This window comes from Bos taurus, chromosome 13 (assembly GCF_002263795.3).
Source record: "Bos taurus isolate L1 Dominette 01449 registration number 42190680 breed Hereford chromosome 13, ARS-UCD2.0, whole genome shotgun sequence".
Lineage (NCBI taxonomy): Eukaryota > Metazoa > Chordata > Mammalia > Artiodactyla > Bovidae > Bos > Bos taurus.
In genome coordinates, this window is record NC_037340.1 from 37,064,078 (window position 1) to 37,088,533 (window position 24,456).

The following is a 24,456-nucleotide window of genomic DNA, read 5'->3' on the forward strand; positions in this document are numbered from 1 at the left end:
TCCTCACTCTTGGGCAGGGTTCAGGCCTAGTTTACATCCTGTCTTTAAGATGGATGACAGGCTTCAAGATGGAGTCTCTCCTGCTTTCCTCACACTGCTGCTGCTGCTAAGTCACTTCAGTCGTGTCCAACTCTGTGCAACCCCATAGACGGCAGCCCACCAGGCTCCGCCGTCCCTGGGATTCTCCAGGCAAGAACACTGGAGTGGGTTCCCATTTCCTTCTCCAATGCAGGAAAGTGAAAAGTGAAAGTGAAAGTGAAGTCGAGTCCGACTCTTCGAGACCCCATGGACTGCACCTACCAGGCTCCTCCGTCCATGGGATTTTCCAGGCAAGAGTACTGGAGTGAAGCCCCAGCAAAAGTAACACAACATTGTAAAGCAATTATTCTCCAAGTAAATAAATAAATAGAAACTTCCTGAAAGGTTGTTGCTGAGCTGTGAAAGAGGTTGGGATTCTTGGCCTCCAGAGGAGAGGAATTCAATCTGGGGCCAGTGATCGTTCAGAGCTTTTGTGTGATAAAGTTTTTATTAAAGTATAAAAGAGATAGACAAAGGTTCTGACATAGAAATCAGAGGAGGCAGAAAGAGTGCCCCCCTGCTAGTCTTCAGCAGTATGTTATATTCCTATCAGCAGGCTGTTAATTAGAGAAAGGAAATGTCTCAAAACTCAGAGTGGTATCAGGCCCCTCATCCACAACATACATTTTGAGATAACATTAGCACAAGGTAAGTTGTCTCAGGCCATAAAATGATTGACATGAATTTTGAAGAAAGGCAGGTTTCCAAGCAAAGACATAGTCTCATTAACATAACTTAAGAGAACATTTGCAAGTGTAAAACATACTGGTTTGTCAAGTGGGTTCTGAGTCTTAGGTGGAACCAACTTGAAGAAAGAGTGTTCAGTTCAGTTCAGTCACTCAGTCGTGTCTGACTCTTTGTGACCCCATGGACTGTAGCATGCCAGGCCTGGACCAAACACCAGCTCCCGGAGTTTACTCAAAATCATGTCCATTGAGTTGGTGATGCCATCCAACCATCTCATCCTCTGTTGTCCCCTTTTCCTCCCACCCCAATCTTTCCAAGCATTAGGGTCTTTTCAAATGAGTCAGTGCTTTGCATTAGGTGGCCAAATAATTGCAGCTTCAGCTTCAGCATCAGTCCTTCCAATGAATATTCAGGACTGATTTCCTTTATGATGGACTGGTTGGATCTCCTTGCAGTCCCTTAGACTGTAAGAGTCTCCTCCAATACCACAGTTCAAAAGCATCAATTCTTTGGCGCCCAGCTTTCTTTATAGTCCAACTCTCACATCCATACATGACTACTGGAACAACCATAGCTTTGACTAGACAGACCTTTGATAGCAAAGTAATATCTCTGCTTTTTAATATGCTGTCTTGGTTGGTCATAACTTTTCTTCCACGGAGCAAGCGTCTTTTAATTTCATGGGTGCAGTCACCATCTGCAGTGATTTTGGAGTCCCCCAAAATAAAGTCTATCACTGTTTTCATTGTTTCCCCATCTATTTGCCATGAAGTGATGGGACCAGATGCCATGATCTTAGTTTTCTGAATGTTGAGCTTTAAGCCAACTTTTTCACTCTCCTCTGTCACTTTCATCAAGAGGCTCTTTAGTTCTTCTTTGCTTTCTGCCATAAGGATGGTGTCATCTGCATATCTGAGGCTATTGATATTTCCCCCAGTTATCTTGATTCCAGCTTCTGCTTCATCCAGTCCAATATTTCTCATTATGTACTCTGCATATAAGTTAAATAAGCAGGGTGACAATATACAGCCTTGACATACACCTTTCCTGATTTGGAACCAGTCTGTTGTTCCATGTCCAGTTCTAACTGTTGCTTCCTGACCTGGATACAGATTTCTCAAGAGGCAGGTCAGGTGCTCTGGTTTCCTGTCTCTTTCAGAATTTTCCACAGTTTATTGTGATCCACACAGTCAAAGGCTTTGGCATAGTCAATAAAGCAAAAGTAGATGTTTTTCTGAAACTCTCTTGCTTTCTCAATGATCCAATGGATGTTGGAATTTGATCTCTGGTTCCTCTGCCTTTTCTAAATCCAGCTTGAAAATATGGAAGTTCACAATTCATGTACTGTTGAAGGCTGGCTTGGAGAATTTTGAGCATTACTCTGCTAGCGTGTGAGATGAGTGCAATTGTGTGGTAGTTTGAGCGTTCTTTGGCATTGGCTTTCTTTGGGATTTGAATGAAAACTGACCTTTGCCAGTCCTGTGGCCCTTGCTCAGTTTTTCAGATTTGCTGGCATATTGAATGTAGCACTTTCACTGCATCATCTTTTAGGATCTGAAATAGCTCAACTGGAATTCCATCACCTCCACTAGCTTTGTTAATAGTGATGCTTCCTAAGACCCACTTGACTTTGCATTCCAGGATGTCTGGCTCTAGGTGAGTGATCACACCATCCTGATTATCTGGGTCATGAAGATCTCTGTTGTGAAGAAAGACAGAGTCTAGAGTAAGTACATAGTTCATTAACATAGCTTAAGAAAAACATTTCCATAAGAAAAATGCATTGCTTAGCTCAAGGTTTGAGAAAAGTTAAGTTCAGATGGAACCAGGTGTAGTCATGGCAACACAGAATTTTAAAAGATATCTCCTTTTAAATTTGCATAGAGAAGGAAAAAAATCTGACACTTGTAGTTTGTTTCCTCCTGCCCCTTGCTGCTGCTGCTGCTGCTAAGTTGCTTCAGTCGTGTCCGACTCTGTGCGACCCCATAGATGGCAGTCCACCAGGCTCCTCTGTCCCTGGGACTCTCCAGGCAAGAACACTGGAGTGGGCTGCCATTTCCTTCTCCAATGCAGGAAAGTGAAAAGTGAAAGTGAAGTTGCTCAGTCGTGTCCGACTCTTTGTGACCCCATGGACTGCAGCCTACCAGGCTCCTCCGTCCATGGGGTTTTCCAGGCAAGAGTACTGGAGTGGGTTGCCATCTCCATCCTGCCGCTTAAGAGAGATAAAAATGTCTAACACTTGCAGTCTATTTTCTCATTTTGGAGACCCCCTAGCCTTCCTGCCTGTTACCCTCTCACTCCTATCTTTTGTTTCAGCAAAGATGAGCTCAGCTTACACTGAAGTCTCTCTGCTACTGCAGTAGCCTGAATAAAATGTTTGGCCACCTTAAAAAATAAAAAGTATACTTATATGTATAGCTGAATCACTTTGCTGTACACCAGAAATTAACATAACTACAAATCAACTATACTTCAACAATTTAAAAAAGGAATATATGGAAATTTTAAAGATTATATTATAATTATATAATATATATTATATAATTATAATTATATTAGATTATAATTACTGCAAGGAAAAGTGAAAGTGAAAGTGAAAGTCGCTCAGTGGTGTGTGACTCTTTTCGACCCCATAACTGTATAGTTCATGAATTCTCCAGGCCAGAATACTCGAGTGGGTAGCCTTTCCCTTCTCTAGGGGATCTTCCCAACCCAGGGATCAAACCCAGGTCTCTCGCATTGCAGGCAGATTCTTTATCAGCTGAGACACAAGGGAAGCCCTAGTGCAAGGAAAACGACCGTTTATTATGTAACAAAATCCAGAACTCATTAAAAAAATTAAGTTAATTCAACTACAAACATAAGGCATGGCAACCAGCAAAATGGGGGTGGGAGAACAGGGCAGGGGGATCTTCATCGCTTGAAGCACAGGAACAAGCGATTATTTCCTTAGCACACGGATAGTTTCTATAGTGAAGAAGAAAATGTAAATAGTCCAAAAGGGAAACCAGGAAAAGGTGAAAGTGAAGTTGCTCAGTCGTATCCAATTCTTTGCGACCCCATGGATTGTAGCCCACCAGGCTCCTCCATCCATGGGAATTTCCAGGCAAGAATACTGGAGTGGGTTGCCATTTCCTTCTCCAGGGGCTCTTCCCCGCCCAGGGATCAAACCCATATCTCCAGGGTGTGTTTCCTGCATTGCAAGCAAATTTTCTACCTGCTGAGCAATTGGGAAAGTCCAACTTCTATGGATTTTATCAAGAACTCTGAAATTTAAAATGGGATAGCCTTTGGTCCAGTAAATCCCATTCTACAAAATCATCTTACAAATACAGTTCTTGTGCTCTAAGAAAAAGATTTGTTCACTTAGCACTGTTCATATCAGCAAAACATTCTAAACAACCTACAGATCTATCAATAATGTTATGGCTAGTTTATGTCCCAGCCATACAATGGAAAATTATAAAGCAATTCAAAAGAAAAAGGTAAATCTACATACAGTTACATGTTAAGATCCTTTGATGTGTTTGGTTAAAAATGTAATCTGCATACAGAATTTTTTTTCTTTTTCGCTCAGCCCTGTCTGACTCTTTGCCACCCCATGAAATATACAGTCCATGGAATTCTCCAGGCCAGAATACTGGAGTGGATAGCATTTCCATTCTCCAGAGGATCTTCCCAACCCAGGGATCAAACCCAGGTCTTGCATACACAGATAGTGCAATAATATTTATGAAAAATATATACTTGCATATATCTGGATATGCTTGCAAATGCAAAGAAAACAGTTTGTAAGGATAAGCACCCACTTTTTAACACTTCTGTTAAGAAGAGGAATGCAATAGAAGGAAGTTTTAGAACTGGGCTTTGGGTTCTTCCTTTCCCACTTTTTATTTTATGCATTTACTTCTAACTTTTTACAAGGAGAACATTATGTCTATAAAGAATAAAAATAACAAACTGTGCTGGACCAGGTTCACCAAAGCCTTACCTGAGAACCATGCTTCTGGATCATCCCCTCAAAGGTAAAATCTACCACTTAGAACACAGGGAAAGTCTATGCCTTTTGTGTGTGTGAGTGTGTGCGTGTGTGTGTGTGTACCTGAACAAGCCAAATTCTCCCAGTCAATTGTGAGTCATGTAAGCACTCATTTCATTCGCCTTAAGAAGTGCCTCTTGTATTAACTAAATCCTGAGAGGATGGGTGCCAGGGACAAATTGGGGGCTAGTTAGATCATGGCATTTGGTCCCATCACATCATGGCAAATAGATGGGGAAACAATGGAAACAGTGACAGACTTTATTTTGAGGGGCTCCAAAACCACTGCAGGTGGTGACTGCAGCTGTGAAATTAAGAGACACTTGCTCCTTGGAAGAAAAGCTATGACCAACCTTGACAACATATTAAAAAGCAGAGATATTACTTTGCTATCAAAGGTCTGTCTAGTCAAAGCTATGGTTTTTCCAGTAGTCATGTATGGATGTGAGACTTGAACTATAAAGAAAGCTGATCACCGAAGAACTGATGTTTTTTAAGTGTAGTGTTGAATAAGACTCTTGGAGATCTTACCTCTGCAAGCAGATCCAACTAGTCCATCCTAAAGGAAATCAGTCCTGAATATTCATTGGAAGGACTGATGCGGAAGCTGAAAGCTGCAATACTTCGGCCACCTGATGTGAAGAACTGATTCCTTGAAAAAGACCCTGACGCTCGGAAAGATTGAAGGCAGGAGGAGAAGGGGATGACAGAGGATGAGATGGTTGGAAGGCATCACCGACTACATGGACATGAGTTTGAGCAAGCTCCAGGTGTTGGTGAAGGATAGGGAGGCCTGGCGTGCTGTAGTCCATGGGGTCGTAAATAGTCGGACATGACTGACTGACTGAACTGAACTGAACTGAACTGAGGCTACCACGTGACCGCCAACGACGTTCTAGCATTCGGGCACGAGCAGCCCAGGTTCAAACAGACTCGCTTAGAAGTTCTCCAGGAAACCGTTGGGTGGGTGGAGAGGAGTGCTCGGTCCAACAGCTCCTTTCTGATCTTCCGTGCTGTTTGAGAACGTGGCCTTTCCTTCCTGGAAATGAGCCTTAATCCCTCGAAGGTTGCACCAGAGCCGAAGCGGGAGGCGGGGCAAGAGCCTGGGTCCAAGTCCCAGGGGCCTGGGTTGGAGCTGGGGCCTGAGCTGGAGAGAGAGAGCTGGCCGCCCGCAGGGCGTGGCCTAGAGCCGGAGCCGCCCTCGTCCTCTGGTCAAGACCGGAACCGAGCTTGGCTGGGCGGTGGGGCAGAACGCAGAGCCCCCTCCCGAGTCGCGGCTGAGGCTCCACCACCTCCGGCCAGCATCGCGGTCTGAGAACCAATTGGCCCAGCGGCCCCGCTGCCACACCAACTGCCTGGAGGCGCCGCTGTCCCGGGCCTTCGGGCAGGTGGACTGAAAGGTGGGCTCGCATCCCTGGATCTGCTGCTGCCCATGGTGTTAAAGGCCTTTCTCGGCACTGGCCTGATTTACCAGCCCCAGGCTGAAGAAGACGACCTTGAGGAGCAGTACACCCCGGTAGGGAGACCCGCCAAGGCTGCGCTACGCTTTGTGCAGGACATTTCACCAACGACTCTCTCTCATCTCCGTCTCTAGGAAGAGCACCGAGGTCAGTTATGCCTCCATCCTAGTGGTCTCCAACTTTGAGACACTGCTGGAGCTGGAAATCTTAGAAGAAATTTGCAAGATGGATGACCCGGTGCAGGTTTTGATTGTGACACAGGACAGTGGAACCCAGATCCCCTACAACGAGGTGTGTGCTAAGAACCAGGGCTCCTGTGTCCCTCCTCCAATTCACTCTTGTTCGCCTGGAAAAGGAACAAGGGCCTCAATCTGAAAACCTACACCTTCCCCATCTACAGCCTAGCCTGTCAGATCATCTACTTGGCCACCATCCTGGGAGGAACTGGGAGAGGATTGGGCTGAGCCAGTTGCTTCTCCAGGCCAAAGCCATGTGGCTGCAGTACTACCTGAAGACAGATGAAGGAGAGGAAAACTAAGGTAGCAAGGTGTGGATGATCCATTTCCTAAGAAGGCTGGCAGCCTTGAAAAGAGTCTGGCCTTGAAGAAGATCAAGGTACCTAGTGGCTGGGGTTTATAGGGAGGCCAGGAGAAGGTGGGAGGGTTAAGAGGACTTGTTCCAAGTACCATAGCAGCAGCACTCCCACATTATCAGATAGAGTCCTTGACTGGAAGCTAGGTGTGCTCTGCTCTAATTGATCCTTAATCCAACTTTCTTAAAATAGCACACTGAAGAGAGCCAGGAAAGAATCTAAAAAAAAGTGGATATGTGTATAACTTATTCACTGTGCTGTACACATGAAACTAACACAACATTGTAAAGCAACTATACTATAATAATTTTTTTTTTGAAATAAAGTAAAAGGAGATAGGTCCTAAAAAAAAAAAAGAAGAATGCCTCAAATCTTAAGTCCTTGATAACATTTCACTTTCATGCATTGGAGAAGGAAATGGCACCCCACTCCCGTGTTCTTGCCTGGAGAATCCCAGGGACGGGGTAGTCTGGTGGGCTGCTGTCTATGGGGTCACACAGAGTCGGACACGACTGAAGCGACTTGGCAGCAGCAGCAGCAACATTCTGGTTAAAAACACAAATTGTACATTCTCAGGGTAGTTCTGTTCAGTACAGATGTTGATCTTCAGGTTTAATTTGGTTTTCTGGTCAAATTACTCTGAAATTCTTACTTCCAGTTTAAGCCTTTGCTGTTTCTGGGAGCCCCCTAAACTTTGTTTGGAATTCATTAGAATAAAAAGACAAAACTTTAAACAAAAGTTCCATGATGTTTTTGAGAAAGAAAGATGACCATTTAAAAAGTAAATTATAGCATAGTGCCAGGCACATATTACTACTGCTACTGCTAAATCTCTTCAGTCGTGTCCGACTCTGTGTGACCCCATACTCGGCAGCCCACCAGAGTCCCCCATCCCTGGGATTCTCCAGGCAAGAACACTGGAGTGGGTTGCCATTACCTTCTCCAATGCATGAAAGTGAAAAGTGAAAGTAAAGTCATCCAGTTGTGTCCGACACTTCGAGACCCCATGGACTGCAGCCTACCAGGCTCCTCCATCCATGGGATTTTCCAGGCAAGAGTACTGGAGTGGGGTGCCATTGCCTTCTCCAGGCACATATTAGCTGTTCAGTAATTTTTGTGCCGGCAAACCTAGTACTCTGAATAAAACTGGTGAAAATGAGAAGACACCTTCTGGAAAAAGCCTTTTAATACTCAGTTTCTGAAATGGTGTTTGTGCAGTTAAAATAGTAAAAGATGACAACCTAATAGAAGTTTAGAAAAAATCATAATGTCTATAGTAATTAATGCTTTCACAGTTTGTATAAGATTCAGATTTTGTGTATTCAGGAGTTTTAAACTTTAGACTGTGAAAGAAACTTTGAAAAGCATGCCAGAGATTTGTGGGAAGAAGCAAATCTCTATTACCTTCTATATTCTAAAATCATAATCCATATATTTTGATTTTTTACTGAATTTTAATGTTTAAATCAATAAACTGTAGTGTTGTAATATCATATGTAACTCACACACAATATCATAATTGAAGGTTATTTACCTGAATATATTTTTGTGGCAGGTCCTCTACTTTACATCACTTTCTAGACAACTGGAATTTGAGGCAACTTCTATGACAGTGGTCCCCTTGTTTCACTTGGCATACCTTCTAATCATATTAGTTGCAATTGTATCATGTTAAAGGTAAAACAATTTTATTAGTAAATTCTAAAAAATATTTTATTGTGTAATAAATATAATGTCTAGATATGTTGGAGTAGTATGTAATTTCCTTGGTTCTATCTCTCCACAGCAAAGATTTGAAACACAGTGGAACAGTGTTACAGCTCGATTACAGCTCAGAGTTTTATTCAGCAAGCAGAGGAAAGTATACCCTCCAGGCATGAGGGCAAGCTGACCCCAAAGAGGAGGCCTCAATCCATCTTGGCTTCCTGTTTTTATACATTTGTCTCCTCGCCCTGAGTCTGCCCTATGTAAACTGGGCTAGCCAGGAGGGCTGTTTGTTTCACCTGAGGGTCTCACTTCAACCCTCAGGTTTTCTTTCGTTCCATTTTTGCATGCTTTTTCCTTTCTTGTCTTTTAGCCACCACCATTTGGGACTCCTTTTTCCTATTCTAACTATCTAACATTCCCACCTCAAGAGACGGGAGGCCCAATTCTTTGGGAATTGGGGCGTCAAGCTCTCGCTGGCTACTTTGCTGAGGTGGGATGGTGAGTGGAAAAGGGCCTCCCCCTCTTGCTAGTCTGAAGCCTCAGAGTCCTTATAATGGTGTCCATCTAAGAGTGAGTGATATTTTCTGTGGTTGGGTGTAGTTTTATATATCCTTGTTGAACTGGCACTGCATGTTGCAGCTTGTTGACCTGGGCAGAGGTAAAATGGGTTAAAGAATTGATCATACATGGAACAATCATAAGCAGCATCAATATGGTGATAACAGGGATTAGTAGGGGCACTGCTGCTGCTGCTAAGTCGCTTCAGTCGTGTCCGACTCTGTGCGACCCCAGAGACGGCAGCCCACCAGGCTCCACCGTCCCTGGGATTCTCCAGGCAAGAACACTGGAGTGGGTTCCCATTTCCTTCTCCAATGCATGAAAGTAAAAAGTGAAAGTGAAGTTGCTCAGTCATGTCTGACTCTTAGCGACCCCATGGGCTGCAGCCCACCAGGCTCTTCCATCCATGGGATTTTCCAAGCAAGAGTACTGGAGTGGGGTGCCATTGCCTTCTCCGAGTAGGGGCATTAGCCAACTCCAAATTCCCCATCACCAGGAGAAGGAGCCCCCAAAGAGAGATTGTAGCCACCCTGATAACTCTGCAGCTCATTCTTTGAGATCCTGTAGGATCTGAATGTTTTTCTTGAGGACTGTGAGACTTTCTTTAACTTAGCTGGAGGTATTTACCCAGAAACAACACATCTTATTCAAGATGGCTCAAGTCCCTTCTTGTTCAGGGATCAGGAGATCTATCCCTTGTCTATTTTGGAATACAACCCCTGGCAAGCATTGTTGGTTCTTTAAATCTATCCTGAGAAATATTATCCCCAGAAACTTAATTTTTACGGTATTCATGAATATGCAGTCGATTGTAGTCTTGAATAGATATCTGAGATCTCACATGTGTATTGAGTGTCCTCTTCTCTTTCATTCCATGGTTTGACTCATGAGTAGTGAATTCAAGAGTCATGCCCTGGTACCTTGACTACTATGGGGGTAGAAAGTATTACAGGATAGGTAGGAGTCCTTCCATGTGGGCTGGAGTTGAGCCTTTGGGGATACATCTTTCCAGACTTTAAATAGGACTTGAGTCACTGGAGCATACAGTGGTGGCTCTTTAGAATCTATTGGGTCCTGATTGACACCCTACAAGTGTGTATATTGTTGGAATTGCCCAATAGCCATGGTATAAGACCAGAGGCTTATACCATGAGCCTCTGGATCTAGGAAGGGGTCATTGACATAAACAAAAGGTCTCCCATATAGCCTCTCATAAGGACTAAGACCAACCTTTTCCTTAGGGGCAGTATGGGTGCATAGGAGAGCTATTGGTAAAGCTCCTTCCATCCCAGGGACATCTCCTGGGGTTATCCTTTTTATCTCTAGTTTTAAGAATTGGTTGGCTCTTCCTACTTTTCCTAAAGATTGAGGCCTCCAGGCACAATGGAGATAATAAGTAATGCCCAATGCTTTAGAGTCCCCTTGGGTGACCTCAGGAGTAAATGATTTCCCTTTGTCACTTTGTAATGATCTGGGCAGACCAGATCTCAGAATGATTTTGTGGAACAGATTTTTTTTTTTTTTTTACCACCTCCTCAGCTTTCTCAGTCTGGGTGGTAAGCCTTCAATCCATCCTGTGAATGTATCTATCATGACTAGTAGGTATTTATACCCTTGAGAAACTGGCGTCTGGGTGAAGTCCATCTGCCAGTCCTCTCCTGGGTAGGTCCCACACCATTGGATGGGCTGGGTCAGCTGGGGTCTTTGAGCTCCTTGGGGGTCGTTTAATTGGCAAAGGGGACAAGAGGAGACCACTTGCCTTATAGTTGTTTGGAGGCCTGTTCCTCTGAAGGACCTTTCTAGTAATCTTTGGAGGGCCTTCTCCCCTAAATGAGTGGTGGGCTTGTAAGGAGTTAACCAACTTCCACTGGAGGTTCCCAGGCAGAAAAAGGAGTCCCTCCTTTTGGAATCACCCCATATGATCTTTTTGAAAGCACTTACTCTTAGCTTTAAGAGTCTCACCTTCAGTTTATGAAGGAATTTCTGGCAAAGTAGTCTGCGGAACTAGGGTGGCAACCCTATCAGGTCATTGTTCTGTAATGCTGCTCTCTTAGCTCCTTGATCAGCTGCTTGGTTCCCTCGTGCCACTTCCGTGCTCCCTTTTTGGTGTCCTTTACGATGGGAGACTGAAACCTCAGTGGGCAGGTGGATGCCTCCAAAAGCCTAAGGATTTGATCACCATACTTGACTGGGGACCCTCGGGTGGTCAAGTGGCCTCTTTTTTTTCCAAATAGCAGCATGTGCATGTAGCACCAGAAAGGCATACTGGGAGTCAGTGTAAATGGCTACTCTTTTTCCTTTTCCCAGCTTTAAAACTTGAGTCAGGGCTATGAGCTCAGCCAATTGGGCTGAAGTACCTGGTGGCAAAGGTTTAGCTTCTATGGTCTCAAAATTGGAGCTTACTGCATATCCAGCTCTTCTTTTGCCACCCAGGGTGAAGCTACTTCCATCAGTGTACCAGATTTCCTCAGGATTGGTCAGAGGATCTTCTGACAATCCTTCTCGGGGTTTTGTCCAGTGGTCCAAGGTTTCTAGGCAAGAATGAAAGGGGAGAAAGCCCTTGGAGGTAGGCAGGAAGGTGGCAGGGTTAAGAACCTCACAAGGGGATATAGTCAGGCCTGGATTTTCCATCAGCACTACTTGATACCTGAGGATCCTTTGATCAAACATCCATAAATGGCCTCTCCAATTCAGGAGTTGTTTCACCTGGTGACTAGTAAAAATAGTTTGCCCCCAAGAGAGAGTTTTAAAGCATCTTGTATCAGGACTGCAATAGCTGCAAGATTTCGAAGGTAGAGAAAGATCTCTTACCAATAATGGAGTAGGATACTCAGGGACCACCAGAAACTGGTGGGAAAATATTTGTCCATCCCAGCAACAAAGAAGTGCTCAGGTGAATCTTTTTATAGTTGTTTTTCTTATAGCACCAAAATGGTACAGGTTTGGGAGGAGAAGGCTCTGGAGTAGAAGGTCAGGACAGAGTAGGTAGCCCCTGTGTCAACCAAGAAATTCTCGGACCTACCTGCCACATCCTGTTGCACCCTTGGCTCCAGTCCCATGATGATTATCTGTGATAGGCAGGCTGGCTGGAGTGAGCTGCTTCAGTCTTGTTGAACCATCGTGAGGGAAGGCTTGGCACTTGACCTTCAGGCTCTTGGGTCCTGAGGGCAGAGTGCTGCCCAGTGTCCCAACTAATGGCATTTGTAGCAAGCTGTTTTAGGAGACTTGTCACGGTTTGGACACTCTTTGGCCCAATGTCCTGCCTGTCTACAGATTAGGCATTTGCCTCATATCTTGTCATTTAAGGACTTGGGGTTTGCCATAGGGCTCCCCTGGAGCAGGGCCAGCATCTGGGCATGGCTTGTCTCTTTCCTTTTCTCCCTTTCCTGGGCCTTGGCGTCCTTCTCCTATTCTCTGTTATTAAAAGTATTGGTGACTGTCTGGACCATCTTATTTAAAGAGTCAGCAAGGCCCTGCAGTTGTAGATGTTGTAGCTTTATCCTGATGTCTGATGCACATTGGAACAGTAATTTGTCCTTTAAAGTCACCCTCATAAGAGTCTAAGTCCAGATTGGTAAACTTTTGGAGGGCCTCTTTTAGACTTTCCAGAAAGGCAATGGGGTTCTCACTGGACTCCTGAGTTATTGCTGAGACTGGGCACAGTCCCACAACTAATAGGCTTCCTTTTATTTCCATGGGTGGACTTCCTTAGGGGTAAGTCTTTTTGAAGCTTATCCTACTCAGTACTGTTGCAACCTGAGAGCTGGGCATCCCCAGGTCAGGGTACAGATCCCCAGGCAGGTTGAGGAGACAGCCTACTGGAGATGGAATCCTGGGTCAGGTTGAGGCAGGTCGGCCTCTTGAGAATTGGGTCCCTGGGCAGGTTGAAGCGTGTCGACCTCCTGGGACTGCTGGACTGGAGGTCCCCATGCAGGATGAGGCATGACAACCTCCCAGGGCCTGGATCCCTAGGCAGGTCGAGGCAGATCGACCTCCTGGGACTCCCAGGCTGGAGTTGGGTGTCTCCGAGGTCTCCAGCATGACTAGTGCTGGATAAGATTAAGGGGCTGTAATCTTAACTCATTGCTGGTTTGTCCACTGAGGATGGAAATAGATACCATGAGGTAAAGCAATCCAAGCCTGTGCCCTGAGACTGGGAACCTGGTGAAATAGCCATAAGCCTTAATCTCTTATTGCTCTGAAGTAATGTAAGTCAGTGATTTCTTCCCCTAGTCCTCCATAAGAGCAGTTTAGGGTGTTTCCAATGGTAAACATATCATTGTCATAGACCCACTTTGGGTAATAGCAGAAGTAACGGCAAAGGAGTGGGTTATCTGGTCCTGCTACGGGCATTAAGAGTGTTTGAATAATAAGTGGGGTGGAGTGATGTTGCCTACAAGGGGGCAGGGTCCTGGTTGTAGGAATTAGTAAGTGGCTTAAGAACATATTGATAAGAGGCAACAAATCAGATTTTCCGTAAAAGTGGAGTGGAGATTTGATCTGGGGGTATGTTTGTAACTTTAGGAGAAGGGTAGGAATGGTTTGGGCCCAAACAGCCTTCAGGGCTAACTCCCAAAGTGGCAAACATTATCCCTGGAAGCCTGCGCAATTGCCCTCGAAGGGATGCCACCAACAGATGGACTTCTAGGAGGCATTGTGTGTCTGTCACCTGCCCTAGCAGGTTCACTGAGAGATGCTGTTGTTGCACATGTTGTAGGAAACGTGGAAGATGAAGGCTTGAATATCTAGAGGGATTGGATATTACACAGTGTTTCCCTCCCAAAGGCCAGCTATCTTCTGGTTGGTTGTCCTTCCAGAAGATTGTAGAGGCAACATTGTGGGCCCAGACGGGGCTCAGGAAAAGAGCATGAAACAGGAGCAAAGAGGGCAAGGCACAACTTTGGAAAGAATGACATAGCCCAAGGGCATATTATAAACTGATTAAGATGACAGACAAGTCAAATGCAACTAAACCTTGATTCTCAATCTAAATGACACACACGGAGGTAACAGGATAGTTCCAGGCACTATCAAAAGACCAAGGAGTGGCTGGTTCTCCAATTGTTGGAATGATCCTCCCACTCATTAGCATATGAAATCACCCAGCTTTCAAAAACTAACCACACCACATTCCCTGGCCACTGCACTCTGTGATGGCCCAAGCCCTGTGGAGTGTGCTTCTCTCTAAATCTGAACAAATCTACTTCTTACCTATCACTGAATTCTTTTTGCAACGAGACATCAAGAACCTGAGCTTCATTAGGTCCTGAAACCAGGCACTGTGGGTTTTTGCCAGGCTCAAGTCCCAGTCAGACACGACCGAGTGGCTAAGCATAGCACAGAGCCACATGGGTTTGAGTCCCAGTCTTAGGTAAACGGTTTCAAACACAACTTTTCCCCTTCAGGAAAGATGATGACCTGCCCAATACTTAGTAAGCAGTGGCATACATGGAGAGAGGAGCTGAAGGATGGGAGGAAAAAGCAGTGGGAAAAACATGCTGAGGAATCCCCTTCAAAACCTGCTGGGAAATCTGCTAAATACCTGACCTGTGCTCACAGTTTTCATTGGTCTGATTCTTGGCACAAAGAAGATTAAGGACAGAAGAACCCTCACCCACTTGGGCAACAGCTACTAAGGCACAGCAGATAGTAGAGCCTTCAGGACACACCGGCCAGAGTCCCTCAATGCACCCAGTGCCGCTTGCCTGTTTGCAGGGGGTTTGAGGAAACAAGAAATGATAGATTGTTTAGGAATTAAGATTTTGTGAGCTATATGTCCTCCTAGCCATAGGGGTGAGGACCCCCTACCTTAACCAGAAGTCTTCTGTAATCTGAGACTGAGCCACGTGAGCTTTCTGCCACATTTGTTTTTGCTGTCCTGGCTTCCCGCATGCTGGGCTTCTTGTCGCTTGCATCGCACTGGGTTTTATTCACATTCAGCTTCCACTGTGGGAGCTTTTGAAGAGTTGGTTTCTGCTGTGCTTGGCCTCCACCTCACAGGGGCTGAGCCGAGGTTGTTTCAGCCATGTGAAATCCAAGTCACAACACAAGATATGTCTGGGGAGTGTGTAATTTCCTTGGTTCTGTCTCTCCGCAGCAAAGATTTGAAACGGTGGGCCAGTGTTAGAGCTTGGTTACAGCTTAGAGTTTTATTCAGCAAGCAAAGGAGAGTACACCCTCAAGGCATGAGGGCGGGCTGACCCCAAAGGAGAGACCTCAGTCCTTCTTGGCTTCCTGCTTTTATCCATTTGTCTCCTCCCTCTGAGTCTGCTGTATGTAAACTGGGCCAGCCAGGAGGGCTGTTTGTTTCACCTGAGATTCTCACTCTGGTCCTCACATTTACTTTTGTTCCATTTTGGGGGGCGTTTTCCTTTCTTTGTCTTTTAGCCACCACCATTTTGGACTCCCTTTTCCTCTTCTAACTACCTAACATATAATATTTCTAACATAAAATGTACCATTTCAAAAACCATTTTTAAGTAGACAGATCAGTGGCATTAACTACATTCACAGTGTTGTGCAACCATCACACTATCTATGAATATTTTCCATCACTCCAAACAAACTCAGTAACCATTAAGTAATATTTCCCCATTGTCTTCCCCAAGTCTCGGCTAATTTTTAATCTAGTTTCTGTTTCTATGAATTTGCCTATTCTAGAGATTTCATATAAGTGGAATCATACAGTATTTGTCCTTTTGTGATTGACTTATTTTGCTTATCATAATGTTTTCAAGGATTATCTATGTTGTAGCATGAGTTCCTTTACATGGCTGAATAATATTTTATTTTATGTATATACCACATTGTTTATCTACCTATCTCTTGATGGGCATTTGAAATATTTCTACCTTTTGATGCCCATAATCACAGAAGCAATAGCAAAAGTTACCCACAAAGAACACAGGGGATGAGAAATTAACAATAAGGAAACAATGAACATAACTGTTGATGCAAAAGTCACATTTTGAACAGTGTTTTCTAATATTGCAGAATACTGACCAAAATATATGAATGCCTGGTAGTATACCTTTAGGGAGCTTCACACTTCTCGGCCATGTCTCGGAACTGGTGTAACATCAGTTTCTTATTGAAGAAGAAATATCCATGGTTTGAATGAAGGCCTGGAAACAGATGATTTCCTGTGATGATGTAACATTGTTATACACAAAAAGTGGAAATTCCATGTAAAAAGTGGGTTTATTGCTTAGAAAACTGTCTTATCATTTATATCTTGACGGAGGGTTTCCATATGTTTTGTATATTCTTGTAACCAAAACTCTGTAAGGTTTTTATCTACATACTCACTGTTTTCAAAATCTGCCAGATGACATTTTCCCAATTTTTGCCTTGTTTCTTTATCCCAGTATTCAAGAGTCTCAGTAATGATAACCATAACCCTGGGACCATAACTTGACAAATGTTCTTCTACATTACAATATGGTGTGATATAGGAGTTGTACCTTGCCAAATTTTGGAGGCCCAAGTCCTGGGTGTTCATTGGAAGGACTGAGGCTAAAGCTGAAACTCTAATACTTTGGCCACCTCATATGAAGAGTTGACTCATTGGAAAAGACCCTGATGCTGGGAGGGATTGGGGGCAGGAGGAGAAGGGATGACAGAGGATGAGATGGCTGGATGGCATCACCAACTCAATGGACATGAATTTGAGTAAACTCCGGGAGTTTATGATGGACAGGGAGGCCTGGTGTGCTGAGATTCATGGGGTTGCAGAGAGTCGGACACGACTGAGTGACTGAACTGAATTGAAAGCTTCCTGCACTTGGAAACATCCATATGTACTACTTATGATGTACAAAATGTATAGGAGCACTACAAAAAACTTGGACTCAATGCTTGTGAGAAAAGGACTAAAATATTCTCTAAAGAATAGATTCACTGGATCCCATATGTAAAATAGATAGCCAACAGGAATTTGCTGTATGGCTCAGGAATTTCTCACCACAGGCATTTCCCACCACAATCTCCTCCCTCACATCCCCTCGATCTGTCTCTCTGCAGTCAACAGCAGCCCTCGCCCTGGGATTGCTCCACAATCCCTAAACTCCAGCTCCCAGCTGCTGTACCTTCCAGGGGACCTGCATCCTTGTCCAGGGTTTATGGCTGCCACAAGGACTGTCTGATTCTCATTCTATTTATGCTGCAACAGATCATCTGTTTCACTCTCAGCCTTAAATGTTTCTCCTCTGACTCAGGTTTTTTCCGATATGGGGATCAGACCCCTGCTTCAGTTCCCCTACCAGCCGAGGGCAGGTCCAGTCCTCCTAAGACTCCTGTTTTCCCCCCTAGTTCCTTCATCCTACTGAGTTTTGCGTGGTTCTGTATATTCTTTTCCATTGGTCAGGTAATCCTGTCTGCTCTCAGCTGGTGTTCTGCATGCACTTCTGTGTCTGAAGATGTATTCCTGATGTATCTGTGCAGAGAGGTGTACTCCACGTCCACCTACTCCTCTGTCATCTTGTTCTCTCCCCTTTCAGGATATTTTAAATAACATTTTTTTTTAATGGTATTTCCAAGCCAAGGAAACGTGCCTTTGGTTTTAGTCTATTGACTATTCTTAATAGTGTGTTTTCATCATATTGGATTGGGGCAATCAGGAATACTGCAATTGGTCTTTGTTAGTGGCTTTTCAAACTAACTTTCAAAAAAAGGTTAAGAATACTGACATAAAATTAGACCATGAGCAGCTCCAAATACCATCACAAGAAAGAATCTGAAAAAATGTCCTGAAGATGTACGCTTTAGCTGCAGATAGGACATACATCCCTATTATTGCTGAAACTGCACTTTGTAACACAGTGTGGCCTAGCAGATACAATGCCTCAACGGGTTTTCAGTTTACTGAGGGCTCTGAACTGGAAACAAATGCATAAGAAATGTGAGCAGAAAAGTCAAAGGAAAACCCTATACAAATGACAAGATTAATCATGGCTATGATATCAAGATTGTCATTCCAGAAGGCCATAAAACCCATGATGCACATAATCACAGAAGCAATAGCAAAAGTTACCCACAAAGAACACAGGGGATGAGAAATTAACAATAAGGAAACAACATAACTGTTGATGCAAAAGTCACATTTTGAACAGTGTTTTCTAATATTGCAGAATACTGACCAAAATATATGAATGCCTGGTAGTATACCTTTAGGGAGCTTCACACTTCTCGGCCATGTCTCGGAACTGGTGTAACATCAGTTTCTTATTGAAGAAGAAATATCCATGGTTTGAATGAAAGCCTGGGAACAGATGATTTCCTGTGATGATGTAATATTAATGTTATACACAAAAAGTGGAAATTCCATGTAAAAAGTGGGTTTATTGCTTAGAAAACTGTCTTATCATTTATATGTTGACGGAGGGTTTCCATATATTTTATATATTCTTGTAACCAAAACTCTGTAAGGTTTTTATCTACATACTCACTGTTTTCAAAATCTGCCAGATGACATTTTCCCAATTTTTGCCTTGTTTCTTTATCCCAGTATTCAAGAGTCTCAGTAATGATAACCATAACCCTGAGACCATAACTCGACAAATGTTCTTCTACATTACAATATGATGTGATATAGGAGTCGTAACTTGCTGAATTTTGGAGGCCTAAAGCTTCCTGCACGTGGAAGCATCCATTATACTACTTATTATGTACAAAATGTATAGGAGCACTACAAAAAACTTGGACTCAGTGCTTGTGAGAAAAGGATAGATTCTCTAAAGAATAGACTCACTGGATTCCATATGTAAAATAGATAGCCAACGGGAATTTGCTGTGTGGCTCAGGAAACTCAAACAGGGGCACTGTATCAACCTAGAGGGGTGGGATGTAGAGGGAGATGGGAGAGAGGTTCAATAGGGAGGGGATATATGTATACCTATGGCTGATTCATGTTGAGGCCAGGACATTGGTGATGGTGGTGATTGTCATGGATACTGCCACTTTTGAATAGACATTGGACATCTGCTCACTTATGCTATCCATGTCATCAACTCCAACACCTGTTAGAGAAAGAAACACAGTCTCTGTACATTTTTAACATCCATTAAAAATTAACAAGATCAACTCAAACCATTTTCTTTGCCTGTCTCTCAAGATTTCACTGATTTTGCAGTGTGCTTGTGTGAATGAATGACATGTCCTGAGCAAAGCAAGTGATGAGCCCTGCTCTGGGGTTTTGCAGTGCCTTGAAATGACTGAAGGCAGACCCCCAAATGGGAGCCTTGTTGGGGTTTATATACCAACCTCCCAATGCCAAGAGACACCCAACATCCCTGCAAGAGCATTGAGCAGAAATGGGCGAAGCGTGTGGACTGAACTTTCTTTTCTTGGTCACCTTTTCCTGGTCTCTTTGACCATTCCATAATTGCATGGGGAATTAGAACTACTAACCTAATCTGTCGGATCATAGACTTTCAAGGGACTTGTGATCCATGCCATTATTCTGTACTTTTACTTAAACCTCAAACTATATGGATGGAAGTGCCTAGCCTTGCTAGGAGCTGAAAGTTGCAAGAGCACGTTTGGGAGTGAGGCGGAGCTCTAGTTCCAGGACCGTCTCTCAGACTAGAGGCCATTCTCTTGGCTGCTTGCCTCAGGGCCCAGGGTCTAAAAGTAAGTCTTTGTCATTGCTGTGCCTCTGATCTATGTGGGTAGGAGCATTGCTGGTGACCATGAGGTTTTTGAAGACACAGATCGGTAATTGCAGGATCTCGTCAGATTGGAAGTAGGGTGGGTTTCTTCCTTTGGTAGGACTAGCTCTTGGCAGACCAGAGAAATCTCTCCAATGGCTTGTCTCTCAACTCCCTAGATATTCCTTTTGTGAAATCACTGGGAATGAACTGGAAGGATTGGCCCGAGTAGCTTGAGGACAAAAATCATTTTTTTCTCGCCGGCCAACCCTTCACTCCCTCTTTTGCTATCACATATACTGGTGTGGCAACACTCAGAAGACACATCTTGGGTTTTTTATTCATCTCTTTATAACTCAGCACTTATACTGTCATCAGGACTATACTCAGGAATGTGCGCAGGCACATGGAACATTGATGCTTCCCCTAGTAGTCCTAGCTTGGGAAGCATTCCAGAAAACCTACTCTGCTCCACCCTGGGTGGCATCAGAGGAGGAGTGAAAATCAGACAAAGGTCTTAATGGTGAGGAACTGGACATCAGTCTGAGGTGCCATAAGGTCTACCCCTGGTGCATCTCCACCCTGCCTCAGTGGTAGAACTGGGAGGTACGGGTAATGCACCTGTGTTGGTAAGGGACAGATTAAGTCTGAGCATGGACGGAAAGCTTCGGTGGAAAGTCTGTCTACACCCCCATCTAGAGCAGGGAGGGACGCCTCCGGTGGAAAGAAGCCATGGCTGTGGATGCCACCTTTTTCTCTTTTACAGATGGGAGCTAGCAGTTCCAGAATCACTTCTTTAAAATATATTTTAAAAACTGGGACAAGTTTGATCCCCAGAGTTTAAAAAAGACACGCCTGATCTTTTTCTGTGATACTGAATGGCCATGGCACCCTTTGGAAGATGGGGAACACTGGCCAGTTGAATGGTCTCAATTATAATACTGTTTTACAATTAGATCAGTCCTGCAGAAAACAAGAGAAATGGGTAGAAATGCCATATGTGTTGCTCCTTATCTGTCTGCAGGGCATGCCAGACTTATGTCCTAAGGGTTCAGATTTGGGTGAAACCTTCAGCTGCCTCCTGTTCTCTTACTTTGCCCCTGTACCTGGGGCTCCCAACTAAACAGGCTGAGTCATGGTGCCCTTCCAGAACAGGTTGCCTCAGTCTCAGTAGAAATTCAAATAGTCCCAATTCATAGAAGCCTTTATAGGACTAACTTTATGATCTTACTTGGAGAGATATAATGTATGTCTTGGGACAGATGCTGACTCCTGACCCGAGAACTCAAGTTTTGGGAGAAGCTACTACTTTTGGAAATGAATGGCTTGAGCATGAGACAAGGGGAAAGAGGGAACAAAAGAGCCCTCCTCCCTACTGAGAGGCAAGCAGTTCCCACAACAGAGCCGGACTGGGACTAAAAGGTAGGATCAGAACCACTTTGCCAGGTGTAATCTTGAAGGACTCAGGAAATGCACACTAAGACTTTAAACTATGCTAAGTTGGCTGACATAGAACAGGGAGAGAAGAAAACTGATAAATTCCTAGATAGACTACAAGAGGCTCTCTGCTGATTCCAAAAGTACAGAGAAAGGAATGATCTTAAAGATAGATTTCTTACTCAGTCAGCTCCAGATATCTGCCATAAGTTACAAAAACAGGCATTTAGACCAAATCAGTCTTCAAAAAACTGTTACAGCTGGCTCAGATGGTATATTATGGTAAAGAATACGAGGAGGAAAAGAGAAAAAAAAACTGGCAAAAGACTGAAGCCCCAAAAATGTCTGTTAGATCCACTCCGAAATGGCCTGAGGAGAAGTGCCCAGAGTAACCCAGGTGAAAAGGGGTGGACTTATTATTATGGTGGAAAGGAGAGGCATCTCAAGCAGGCTTGCCCTCAGGCATCTAGTCTGCACCTGGCTCCCTGTCTGTCTGGTCTGTAAAATGACCACACCTGAGGAGAGACTGCCCTCTGAGACATAGGACCCAGGGTTTGGACTCTCAAGGCAATTCGGACTGAAAGTGCCTGGGAGTCCCCACACAAGCTCCCATCCTAATTATACCTGCAAAGCCTGGGTATTAATAACTGGGGGCCCAATCAGTCGACTTTCTTTTGGACACTGGGGCAACTTTCTCTGTGCTCAGTGAAGCCCTTTGTCTGCTTTCCTCCTGATCCACTACTGTAATGGGACTGTCGGGATGAGCCAAACACTATTATTTCAGTCATCCTTTAAGCTGAAACTGGAACTCTGTGCTGTTTTCACAGGAGTTTCTGATTGTGCTGGAGTCTCCCTCATCCCTTCTAGGGAGGGATATACTGAACATGGTCCAGGCTTCTGTTTTCACAAATATGGAGCCTGCTCTTTTAATTGAACAAAATGTAAATCCTAGAGTGTGGGTTGATGGAAAACTGCGGGTTGAGCACAAAATGCCATTCCTGTTATTATCAAGATCAAAGACCCTCACTTATTTTCACATCAAAAGCAGTATCCACTAAAGCCTGAGGTTAAGGAATGGGCAAAACCTTACTGTACTGACTTCTCATGAAGTAAGTGGGATCTTAAACTCTAAAGTTCAGAGCAACAGTGATCCATCTTAAAGCTACTGTAACTCAAGGAGTGTCAAAAGTTCTAGAAATAGAATATCACTTACACGATCCTGGAGATCTCAATCTTCAGGAAAGATTGAAAAGGCCAATGCTGTTATTAAAAGACATCTGTGTAAGCTAACTCAGGAAACACAAGACAGTTGGTTTAAAGTTCTACTCATGTCTTTAAAGAAGGCTTGAACTGCCCCTAAGAAGAAGGGACTGTGTCTATGACAGACTGTTTTTGTGCACAGATATTGTAATAGATCCTAAAAACTTAAAATTAACTATATGACTCAGCTTTCAGCTTTTCAACCTCCTTGTCAGGGAAAGGCTTCATGTGGAGGGTTTCTCTGCTTCAAGGAAAGGACTTTCTTCAACTCTGTGAATACCCTCACTGACAACAATCGTATATGACACCTCTTCTTGATCTGATGCCATCGAACAATCCTAAAATGGACTGATGTAACCATGGACATAATGTAACTTTTAATTTTGATTATGTTTTAACTTGGTTTAATGGCTATTTTGCCTTACATCTGTAACTGTAAAATGGGGTTTGTCTCTAACCATCTTGTCACGCGAGTGTATGTTCCTCAGTTCTTTGTCTCGTCACAACAAAGATTTGGAGCGACGGACATTAAAGCCCTTGGCGCGTCACAGCTCTTGGGTCTTGGACAAACTGTGCTACAGCTCTTAGGCAAATCAGTGTTACAGCTCTATTTTATTTAGAAGATAGCAGGAAAGTGAGAGGGAGAGAGAGAAAGAAAAGAGCGCACGCACGCGGGAGAGAAAGTCCCAGAGAAAGCGCTTTGGCTCCTCCTTTTATATGTTTTTTCCTCCACCTGGGCCTGCCCTATGCAAATTGGGCTTAGCCAGGAGTGCTGTTTGTTCTGTTTGTTCTGCCTGAAGTCTTCACTCTGGTCCTCGGACCTTCCTTGTCTTTTAGCCACCGCCATTTTGGACTCCTTTTCCCTATTCTACCTACCTAACAATCTGAAAGCTTTTAAGTTACTAAAGGTTGTCCAGGCTCCTACGAGTGCCACAGCCTCCTCCAACTATTACTTGGGGCCCTGGGATCAAAGACCCTCAGTATGAGGGTTAGGAGAATATGTTCCCTCAACAACTTAGGGATGATGCCCGTCAACAGCAGGAAGTAATTATGGAATGAAAACGACAGCCCTTTCTCTTGGCAACATGATTCTCTTAAAAGAAAAGGGGGAGTGTGAGAGTCAATTCCTAGGTAGGTTGATAAGTCCAGGGTCCCTGAGGAGGAGGAAGGGGTCTGGGGCTCTCAAGGAGAAAAGGACAAACGTTCTCTTCTACACTGCTTTCTCTTAGTGAATATAACAATATATCTTGCTCGAGGACATGTTTCTCCTTAACAAGAACCTTCTGACTAATCCTGTCATCTTAAAATGTTTATTATGGGAGTGGATCTGGTAAGATCTTTCCATTGTTCATTCTAATCTTGTTAATTTAAGATGTATATTGTGGGAGTGGGTTTGGAAAAAGTATATAAGGTCTTGATAAGACTAGCTAGGGGGGCACTCTGCTTCCCCCTTCTGATGTCTATGTCAGAAGCTTTCTCTGTCCCTTTTTATACTTTAATAAAACTCTGCTACACAGAAGCTCTTGAGTGATCAAGCCTGGTCCCTGGTCCAGAATAAGTTGAATTTTCTTCTTCAGAGATCACAAATCCAACATCTTTCACTGAAAGCTATCATAGGATTAGCCTGTTTTTGTTTTTTTCCTATTCTATATCACACTGAAATGAACATACTTATTCTATTTTGTGAACACCTTTCCAATAAATAGGACAAATTCCCAGAAGTGTAGTTGGTGGGTCAAAGGTACTCCATTTTAAATTGTTAAGTCTTTTGATTTGTTGCAAAGTTATATTTTAAAACTGTACCAATTTACAAATTTTCCTCAGCAGAATGTGTTCATTTGCATACAACCTTCCCCAAACCTTCAGTCTTACTATAATATTCATTAATCTAAGAAGAAAAGGTGTCTCACTTTTGGTTTAACTTGAATCCCCTCATTAATCAAAAGGTCAAATATTTCTTTCTTATATTTTGAATGATTAGTGTTTTGGATT

The 24,456-nt window shown here is 43.8% G+C and overlaps 1 protein-coding gene, 1 long non-coding RNA gene and 1 pseudogene across 7 annotated transcripts in view; 1 reads left to right on the plus strand and 2 right to left on the minus strand.

Moving 5' to 3' along the window:
* Window positions 1–507: 507 nt before the first annotated feature.
* Window positions 508–24,456, minus strand: part of LOC100337001 (ankyrin repeat domain-containing protein 26) — a 91,221-nt gene continuing 67,272 nt past the window's right edge. For 2 of the 6 annotated variants that reach the window (XR_009496882.1, XR_009496886.1), the window contains 6 exons: window positions 19,014–19,137; window positions 18,287–18,398; window positions 16,152–16,245; window positions 11,479–11,652; window positions 8,391–8,498; window positions 508–2,464 (listed from right to left, as the gene is read on the minus strand). Coding sequence is in view for 1 of the 6 variants with exons in the window: in XM_059892932.1 (XP_059748915.1) it covers window positions 19,025–19,137 (113 nt within the window). In the remaining 5 variants the exon portion in view is untranslated. Of the gene's footprint in view, window positions 2,465–8,390; window positions 8,499–11,478; window positions 11,653–16,151; window positions 16,264–18,202; window positions 18,399–19,013; window positions 19,138–24,456 lie in introns of those variants that run through there. The other 4 variants (XR_009496885.1, XR_009496883.1, XR_009496884.1 and 1 more) reach the window with 4 other exon arrangements.
* LOC132346899 (uncharacterized) lies at window positions 5,475–9,923 on the plus strand. The gene is made up of 3 exons (XR_009496887.1): window positions 5,475–6,879; window positions 8,412–8,533; window positions 8,643–9,923. It is a non-coding gene; the product is annotated as an uncharacterized lncRNA (long non-coding RNA).
* LOC132346898 (patched domain-containing protein 3-like) lies at window positions 17,707–18,837 on the minus strand (annotated as a pseudogene).